Genomic DNA, 10,104 nt, shown 5'->3' with positions numbered 1-10,104 from the left:
AAGTGCTTTGAAGCTTTTAACGAGATCAAGTCCAAACACCAGAGAGAGAGAGGGAGGGAGGCCACAGGGACAGAAAGCAGGAGAACTGTGGGTGACTGAAATGTCCTAAAACATGCTGTTGAGAACCTGCAGACTGCTTCCGTCGGTGTCACTGGCAAGGTGAGCGGTTAAAGATGGATTTCTGTACTTTAATCCACACAGCGGGGCTGTAAATGCCTTAAACTGAGCTGGACACGTGGTTCTTGTTGCAGCATCTGCTCTGATCTACAGCTGTTATTGTCATGTGAGGATCACCATGACTATTGTGAAAACTGTTTCTGGGATTTACACACCATTGTTGCAATTCATAATGACACAGCATTGGCTTTCACTTGACCCTCCCATTCCCCATTTTTTTTTTTTTTTTTTTTTCAGTCGGACACATTCGCCTGCGAGCTTCCTGGTTATGGCAATATTACCGCAGCTAACCCGGACACTAGCTCCCTGCCGGCTCGTCCTCAGAAAGCGACTTTTCTCGTCTTTTCGCAGACACGCAGTGACCCGCAGCATGGCCTCAGACCCGGCGGCAGCAGCAGACGCGACCCGCTTCGACTTTCTGGTGATCGGCGGCGGCTCCGGAGGTCTGGCCGGGGCTCGGAGGGCGGCGGAGCTCGGAGCGAACACCGCCGTCATCGAGAGTCACAAACTCGGAGGTACCTGCGTGAGTAAAAATCAAAATCAAAAAAAAAAACAACAGCAACTCTGCCATCCTTCCAGGCCGCTGTCAACCTGTGCAGCTACCAGGCTCACTGCGAAGCCTCCGGACGCCTTTTGTGGAAGTTTTTTTTGTTGTGTTGGTGTGTTTGTGTGACAAACATTGTGGGTTTGTTGGAAGTTAAAAGCTCTGGAGCTGAAATCCAGAGTCTGAACATTGAACATTCCTCACCTTGTCCTTTATTTATAAAAAACAAATGTAATAGAAAAAAAAGAAATTGGGAAGCTCTGGATTTTTGTGCACAAGTTCTGCAATTTGAGGAAGTTTGTATTTGTGCAGAACTGTTGAGTTTCCTGCATTGTGTGTTGTTTCTGATGACATGATTGGCTCCATTCATTATATTCACCTGAACTGTATGTAGAAACCACATGGTGGGGATGAGGAGAATAAGTCTTATAACATCATTTTGTACTTAAATCATCTAAAAATGGATTAGACAGCAACCAGCTAAACCCAATGTTTGCTCCTTTTTATTTGCAGAATACTTTTCTTATTTTTCACTTCACTTTGCTTCTATATTTACCTTGAACATACACATTTCAGTTCATTACAACACGGCTCTGATTGCTTTGAATTGGGTCAAACTACAAACGATTTTTTTAAGTCACTTTTTTTTTTTCATTCAACGCTACAACACGTACGGCAATGCACTAAAAAATGTTCAGAGCTCCTTCGTGTAGATCTAAAAAGCTTTCTTTACAGTTTAACATGTGCTCAGATGCTTTTCAGCCAAACTTTCATTCAACTAATTTGCTCTCCTTCGATGTTTTTCAGGTCAATGTTGGCTGTGTCCCCAAGAAGGTAATTTTCTTCCTGTTCGTCCAGTAACCGGGCAGGTTTTAAGTAATTTCTGCTTGGACAGTCTCAAGATGCTCATGCAGTGCATTTACATTTCTTAACAGGTTATGTGGAATGCAGCCGTTCATGCTGAGTATCTTCACGATCACAACGATTACGGCTTCGATGTCGGAAATGTTCGTTTCAGTTGGGAGTAAGTTCCAGTGTCTGCTGGTGTCGTCTTCACTTCTTTCTTCTTTTTTTTGTGCAACTATAATAGGCTATTTTGAAAGTTGTTCCTGGAACAAAGCGGTATTAATTTCACAGTCTGTTGCTTCTTTCCTTCTTTTTTCGTTGTTGCTTCACTTTAGCCCACTTCTGTCTTTGTGTGCAACATAGTTAAGTCAACATGACTGTTTGAGATAAGTCTGGGGAAGGAGTGGCTGAGGGTGGCATGAGGAAACTTGACTCAGGGACACGAACCACTTGAATACAACTAACAGCAGTTTCATGTGTCCTTGAATGAACTTGTATGAAATTTCACCGACATACATTTATTTTTGAATTAGGGGATAAATAAAGTTATTTTAATTTGAATATTGGTGATATTTCAATAAAAAGCTCATTGATAATAGTATATATTCAAATATAAAGAGTTGAAATCATTAATGTAATGCAGAAAATGTTACCTGTGGGACGTCTCTCATGCTTCAGCTCCTTAAACTATGTCAAAGCTGTCGACTAAACTTTAACTTATGTTTACTTGTTTCATATTATGATATGCGTCTGTTATTTTGTCTTGTATCTACAAGTCTTACAGCAATAGGTTGATAAATTTCAGTAGTTTTTGTGATGCAATTTTCCTAAAATGAAAATATGAAGAGAAATATTTTCTTGCAATTAAAAAACAAGAATAGCATGTATTGTGATGTGCTATTTTTGTAGTCACACATGTTTGATATGAGGAATATGTTGTAGTGAGATATCAAATATCACGCCTAGAGAATACATATTTATTCTTTATGAAATCATTCTGTTCAGTGAATGGCATACGGACAATGCTCTGTGTAGTTTGCAGATACGGGACAGGGTTTGGCTGCCTGGACAATCTTTGTGTGTGTTTGTTTGCAGAACTCTAAAGGCCAAAAGGGATGCATACGTCACTCACCTTAATCGTATTTATCGCAACAATCTTGACAAGGTAAATTCAATTGTACATTCTATTTGTTATGTGTGTTTGCCACAACATCGGTTTATCAGAATGATTTGATTTTCATTGGTTTGTTTGTGTTATTTTCAAATGCAGAGAGAGAAAAAATGTGGGGAAAATAACAATGTCTACTTCATTCCAGGCTAAAATCCAAACCGTTCAAGGTTATGCCAGGTTTACAGACGCTCCCGAGCCGACCGTGGAGGTCAATGGAAGGAAGTACACAGCTCCTCACATCCTCATTGCCACTGGAGGGCAGCCTTCTGTTCTGAGTGATGATGAAGTGCCTGGTAAGACAGAGTGCTGAGGTTTTACTTGGGGAAAGGTAGTCGTCTTTGTGTGAAGCTCTGCTGTGCCCGAGTAGTTTGTTTTATTTTATCTATTGATTAACCCTCTCAAACCCTTATATTTTGATGCTCTCACATTTTTAGTGCAATAAATAGTCGCGTGCCTGGAAACAGATGGAAACAGAACAACCACGACTAGAAGTAGAGAAAATGTCTTGTGTGCAGAATGATACAGTTGAAATGCCATAAATCTTAAAAACAAAAGTTCAGTTTCTTTGATTATGTACATCACAAAACTTTAAAAATCTGGGATCAACAATGAAACTTTTTTCACGTGTCCACAGGTGTTGTGGGAAAATTAGTTTTCTTCACACTATAGATGTTTTACTGTTTTCCATTTTAATTGGCATTGTTCTCTGTAAACACAACCTGCAGTTCAGCCTAGTTCAGATAAGAAGTATCAGATTTTTTTGTTTTTTTAATGCGACTTGCTGTTCAGTCAATCATGTCTTCTTGGTTTTGCTGAGAAGTAAATATTTTTAGTTTTTCTTACTGAATCCGGTTTGTTCAATCGGCTTGTTTTCTTTGGCAAATTTTACAAGAGACGTGTAGAATTAAGTGATTTTAGGTTTCAATCAAATAATAGTACATTTTCCTGACAAAACAGAAAGTCAAACATGTTAATGATGATATGACATGAAGACTGGAAAGCTGAAAATCTGATGAATCTTTCTGTTCTAACCATTTCTGGCTCTGATACGTGGTTCATCTTTAAAAAAGAAATGGGGGGAGCTTTTCAAGTTTATGGCTGATTTTCAGTGTTCAGAAGGTTAAATAATGTTTGTTTTCTACTGTTTCAGGGGCAAGTCTGGGCATTACCAGCGATGGCTTTTTTGAGCTTGAAACCCTGCCAAAGTAAGATTTTCATACAGTCACTTCAGTGTTTATTAGATACCAAGAAAAATGTTTGTATCTGTAATGAAAAGTTTTGTTTTCCTGACAGACGCAGTGTGATTGTTGGTGCTGGATATATTGCTGTGGAGATGGCAGGCATCCTTTCCACCCTGGGGTCCAAAACATCCCTCATTATTCGACAGACAGGAGTAAGAGGGAAACGCAGAACCACAACACAAACCACACGCTCAGTTGTTCCAATGATTGCAGCCACACAGTAACAAAAACACATCTGTGTGCTCTCATATTCTCTCTGTAGGTTTTGAGGAACTTTGACACCTTCATAAGCACAAACTGCACCAAGGAACTGCAGAACACTGGTATAGATTTGTGGAAGAACTCTCAGGTGAAGTCTGTGAGTAAAACAGACAAAGGCCTGGAGGTGACGATTGTCACCAAAGATCCAGAGAAGAAGAACGACGAGGAGAAGATCAGCGTCATCCAGGAGGTGGACTGCCTTCTCTGGGCCATCGGCAGGCAGCCCAACACATCTGGACTGAACATCGGCGGGATGGTAACAGTCTGCTCATGACAGGTTTTGATGTTTACCGTAGACTGGATGGTGACTGTCTGCTGACAGAACAAACTTTTGTCCCGACTGTCATTTTGTGGCAGGACAAGGTTTAAATCACATTCAACAGTATTCATCAGTAAAACCGTAATGATGCGCTCACAGCAGCTTGATGACCACGGTCCGTCTGAAGTTAGTGTTCTGCTGTGCTCAGTATACCTTTGTGTTACATCCATCCTGGCCACTTTATTCATTTTTGTTTTTTAACTACATATACAAACATTAATCAACACAATATTAGACAAACACTTTCATATTTTAGAGCTTTTGTGGGAGGAAAGAATTCAAAGTAAACCTGGAATGACATCATCTTTAGCCAGTGATTTGGGATAATCTGGGAACACGACTAGACGCCCGTCATAAACATATGTCATGTTGTTGGTTAGAGTTCAAGTGCTGATTATCTCACTTAATGACTGTTAGTGGCCCTTCGACAGTGAAGTTCAAATACCTATGTACCTACTGAACACCACCTTGTCTGATTCTTGGTTTCAGACTAATCTGTTACACGTATGAGAACATGAATGACTTATTAAAGCAGCAGTTCTAACACTCATTGAACCACTAGCCTGTTTGTCGAAAACACAAAACCAAGTCCAACACTGTTCAGTGAGTCCTGTGAGGACTTTGAGGGAGGGAGAGGCCTTGGCTCCGTTTATGCTGGTTTACATTTAATCCTCCACAGTTAGGATGAGTCATTTGTTGTTTTCTTGGCGCAGACAGAGTTTCTGGCTCCTTCTTCAAAGGTAACAGTGTACAGTAAAGGAGAGAATGGAAACAGCCAAAACATACAGTGTCTTTCCTCGAAACCGTTGCTTGTTGATAATACTTTGTCTTAGATGCAGTTGTTTACTGGCTTCATTTACTTTATGATTATTATTATTACAGCAAAGTTAATACAAGTTCATCTGCCAGTTCAAAGTTGTTGGTTTCTTTTCTAATTTGTAATAACTACAACAGTTTCTCTCTGTGTTTGTCAGGGTGTGGATACAGATGAAAAAGGCCACATCATCGTGGACGAGTTTCAGAACACCAATCGATCAGGGATCTACGCCGTCGGAGATGTTTGTGGCAAAGCTCTTCTCACACCCGGTAGGAAGTAACACCAATAAGTACTGTACGCGGGTAGAGCTAGCTTAAAAAAGATGTGGTTCCAACAATGGGCACGTACAGCCTTACACAAACAAAAATACATATTTTAATAGCAGGTCAACAGAACTTTGTAGTCCAGGGGTTTGTACTACGATGCAGGATTTAAAGTTACTTCAGGTTTAACTCTGTGTTGTTGGTACGACGGTGGTGGTTCAGCTCTTCACATCTCCATGGTAACTAGTGCTGAACGGCTAACCTGCTCCGAAGCAGTTTAGGTTCCAGATAAGAGAGCAGTGCATGTAAAAGCAGCTACTAGGGACCAATCAGTTCTCTTGGAAAAATGTCATCAGCATTAGAAGATCCAGCAGAGTTTAGTGTGCAAATAGTTAGAGGGGCAGCCTAAGTTTTTAGAGCTACAAGCGATTTCAAAGTCATTTTATTGTTCTATCTGCTTTTGTAGAGCGTTATAATCCTGAAACAAAACACTGCAGTCTCATAGCCTGATTGTTGACCTTAAAAGATTTGCAATAAGCCTATTTATCCCTTTGAAGTATGATTTGTTCTTTATTCGCTCCCAAAACTGTTTAAGCAGCTGAAAGAATAAGACTAAAAGTGTGTGGGAGCCAAAGGAATGAGACTTAATGTGAGATTACAGAGTTCATCTGACACAGCACCATGAAACGAGTTTGAGTTCTATTACTGGATTATGTGTTTCATAAATAATTTGTCTTTCTGTCAGCAGCATAAAAGGACAAGATGTCATTTTGTGATACAGTTTTGTGATAAAAATTAAATCGAATCTTGAGCCATGAATAAGAAACGTACATCTAAGCAACTTGTGTCACAAAGGGACAGTGATATTGATGAGCATATTAATTACACTTATCACAGAGTGTTATTTCATTGCAGCTTTCCTTTGTGACTTTGGCTGCAGCAGTGACTGTTTTCAGCCTGTATTACATTTTAAACTTCTCATATTGGTTTATGATTTTAGTTTGCTCTTTTTGTTAGAAATACATAAAGCTGCACAGACTTCCACGTAGCCTTCTATACAATAGGAGAGTCAGCCCACTTGTCGCTTTGAATTATGTTTTTATGTGCATTTTTTACTCGTTTCAGACGGTTTAACACTGCAGGGTTGCAGCTGAGGCAATAAAACAGTCTTACATCCAGATGAGTACATCCAAGCAACTTGTTCTTTAACAGAAAATACATTTGTAATAATAGTCGGATCTACTCGGGATATTGATAAGCCTGTTAAATTTTACACAATCTGCCCTTCTGCTTTAGCTGCTGCTGCTGTTTTACTTTGAGTCTGTATTATGAGTTTAAAATCTTCTATTTTTAACAGTTCTATAATTGTAGCAATTCTAATCATTTCTACAGCAATTGCTCTTTGATGTTAAAGTGATGCCAGTAGACCTTTCCCAGTTTGTGATTGGTCATCTGGTCTTCCAACTCTGGCTGAGTTACTGAGACAGTAACCAGCTTCTTACGACAGCTTATCCAGATTGTTAGGTTAAGTGAATCCAGATAAGGAAAAGATAGGTTGAACTCGCTTCATAGTGCAGTTCTGTTGTGTTTATAAGGTTTGGGTTTCTTGTACTAAGGTGTGACATATATGAACCAAAAGCTAAAACATGAACAATTAAGCTTCTCAGTTCTGGTGCAGCCTCAACAAACTTTAGTGTTCTTAAACAACCAAATCAGCATTCAGACAGAGATGTTGCTCCAAATATCACCTTCAAAATACATTCATACCTCCACTGGTGGATTCATCAGTTCAGCTTTAAATGGAGTAAAATGACTCTTTCAGTACCTTTTTAAAAATGCAAGAACAAAATGCTAAAATACTGATTAAAAGGATAAAAGACATTTTCTGCACCACCTATTACTATTCTTCATGTCTGTACGTACAGTGCAATAGACACAACAGAAATCCATTTGTCATTTATAGCTAAGATATATTGTAATCTTTCCCATCGTGAAATACTTTAAAATGTCTAAATCCCTGCAACAAATGTACAATAAGGAACAGCTTCCTGTGAGACACAATAAGCAAATCTCACTGTGTCCAAAACGTGTTGGTGTCACAAAAAAGTCATTGTTCCTGCTGTAGTTTTGACCTTCTCAGACTCTTTCCCTTCTTCGTGCACTTTAGAAGTGTCTGAATGTGTCCAGAAATCTGAACTCTGCTTCTGCATTATGAAATCCTGCATTAGTCGTGTTAGCTCGTACCTGTTTCTGTGGTTTTAGAATAAAGCATTTCACTCCTGACAGCACCTGAAATGTTTTCATAGGAAATTTATCAATATTCAAAGCACACTGATGTTATGTGATGCTATGTGTTGGTACAGTTGCCATCGCTGCAGGCAGAAAGCTGGCACACAGACTGTTTGAGGGCAAGAAAGACTCCAAGTTGGACTATTCCAGCATTCCCACAGTGGTGTTCAGCCACCCACCCATCGGTACTGTGGGCCTCACAGAGGGTGAGTACACCGGAACGTGTCTTTAGCTTTACAATTATGACATTTTCTCATTTCTTATTTTCTCACTGTAATTTGAGTCCAACGGAAATGCTGCACAAGTTTTGTGTTAATTTATATGCTTGCTTGCGTTTGTTCTTGCCACAGAGGAGGCCATCAAAGCCAGAGGAAAGGAGAATATAAAGATCTACAAGACTTCTTTCACTCCGATGTATCACGCCATCACAAGCAGGAAGAGTCAGTGCATCATGAAGCTGGTGTGTGAGGGCAAAGAGGAGAAGGTAGGAGGCATCTCCTCTCAATATAACAGCCACTTGGTAAAGGAAATTACTAACACATCTCTACAAATCAGAAACCGTACTTTAAATTAGAATTTTCTCAGAAATGTTTGGATTTTTCCACAGTTGTAAATAGTTTCTGTGCTACCGTATTGTGTAACTGACATTATTTCTTAATATATACATCACTTAATTATCTGCAACAATGAAGATCTGAAAACTTGCTTGAAAACTTTTTGTGGTATTAAAATATGAAAAGCAGAATCTTCTCTAAACCATCTTCACATTTGTTTAAAAACCTAAGATATTGCTCCTGTTCTTACTATGCTGTAACCACAGTTGTTGTCCCATGTTTCACAACTGAGGCCAAAGTTTATGAAGACACTAAAAATTACCTTTGCATCCCTTTACTCTAATACAGAAAGCAGCAAAGAGGGCACTTGAAGTCTCTTTAAGGCCGTTACTGCCTCAGCTAAAACCTTTTTATAAGTTAGACTGTGTCCGTATTTTCTTTCTTTTTGTACACAAACCGCTGCGGTTATTGTCAAAAGCTGATCTTTCTCATTTCCCCAGGTGGTAGGTCTGCACATGCAGGGCCTGGGCTGTGACGAGATGCTGCAGGGATTTGCTGTCGCCATCAAAATGGGCGCTACCAAAGCAGACTTTGACAAGACCGTCGCCATTCACCCCACCTCGTCTGAGGAGTTTGTCACCATGCGTTAATGCAAACACAAACGCCCCCCCCTTGCCTCCCTATACGACCAGCGGCCCAGACAAGCATACCAGGACAGAGTCACTGCCCCGTACTACTCTCGCATCAGCTTGACGACTTGCTTTATCAAACTACCGACATGCTTCCATTTTCTCTCATTTAAGTGACCTTATTTGTTACGCATTGTTTCGCTTTTTCTAATTATTACCTAAATGGACCAAGACTGAGGTATGACCTTCTTAAACTGTACTGTGGGTCATGAATATTGATTGAAAACTCTGAATTCCATTTTAATGATTGTGAAATGGAAGTGATTGATCTGCAGGTCTTGTTGTCAAGAGATTGCATGGGAAGTCAAAAGACCTCTCTCCTAGTGTATGTGTTTGATTTGTCAGTCATTTGTCAGATGAATAATACAAACATTTCTGCTGTTAAAGGCACCTTTTCAATACCAATGCAAGGTCATGACATATATCTACTGTACTGTTCAAAAGATCCAATAAACCTGCAACTTTTTCTTAAGTGTTGTGGCTATTTTTTTTCCAAGTTCTGTGACTCAGCACTTTTTTTGTTGTTTGTTTAGCTGCTGTGTTGTAACGCCCTTTAAGTGCCCTTCCCTGTGTGCGTTAACAATTGATTCGGGTTGGGCAATAACGGAGTCACTTGGACAGACAGATTTTTCCAGAGAGACCTATCAAGTCAAAACGTATTATAATAACGTTCCATTTAAGACAACTCCTGACAGACAATATTATGGGTGAACTGTGATGAATGTTCATGTTCGTTTTTGTTTTTCTTCAGTGACTCACAATATCATTACTGACGAAAAAAAAATGTAATTATGGCTTTTACTTGACAGGTGGTTTAACCAATGACGTAAAATACTCTCTATGTCTAACGTCAGCCTGGTAGGTGATCTCTTATGTCCACACCAAAATTACTTTCAGAATACAGTAGTGGTAATAAGTAATGTAATTTATTTA

General features: G+C 39.5%; 1 protein-coding gene across 2 annotated transcripts; it reads left to right on the top strand.

Moving 5' to 3' along the window:
* The first annotated feature begins 34 nt into the window (after positions 1-34).
* gsr (glutathione reductase) lies at positions 35-9,643 on the top strand. Of its 2 annotated transcripts, XM_008295159.1 has the most exons (13): positions 35-159; positions 415-700; positions 1,529-1,555; positions 1,657-1,745; positions 2,663-2,732; positions 2,884-3,031; positions 3,889-3,943; positions 4,032-4,131; positions 4,242-4,496; positions 5,534-5,645; positions 8,003-8,134; positions 8,279-8,412; positions 8,983-9,643. In XM_008295159.1, the coding sequence occupies exons 1-13, from the start codon at positions 113-115 to the stop codon at positions 9,130-9,132; spliced, it is 1,605 nt and encodes a 534-aa protein (XP_008293381.1). In that variant the 5' UTR covers positions 35-112; the 3' UTR covers positions 9,133-9,643. The 2 variants fall into 2 exon arrangements, with proteins under 2 accessions (XP_008293381.1, XP_008293390.1); XM_008295168.1 differs by lacking the exon at positions 35-159 and having other exon boundaries at positions 623-692.
* The last annotated feature ends 461 nt before the right edge of the window (positions 9,644-10,104 follow it).

Source organism: Stegastes partitus, unplaced genomic scaffold (assembly GCF_000690725.1).
Source record: "Stegastes partitus isolate 25-593 unplaced genomic scaffold, Stegastes_partitus-1.0.2 Scaffold22, whole genome shotgun sequence".
Taxonomy (NCBI): Eukaryota; Metazoa; Chordata; class Actinopteri; family Pomacentridae; genus Stegastes; species Stegastes partitus.
Note: the sequence above shows the minus strand (reverse complement) of the source record. Positions and strands in the feature narration are given on the sequence as shown.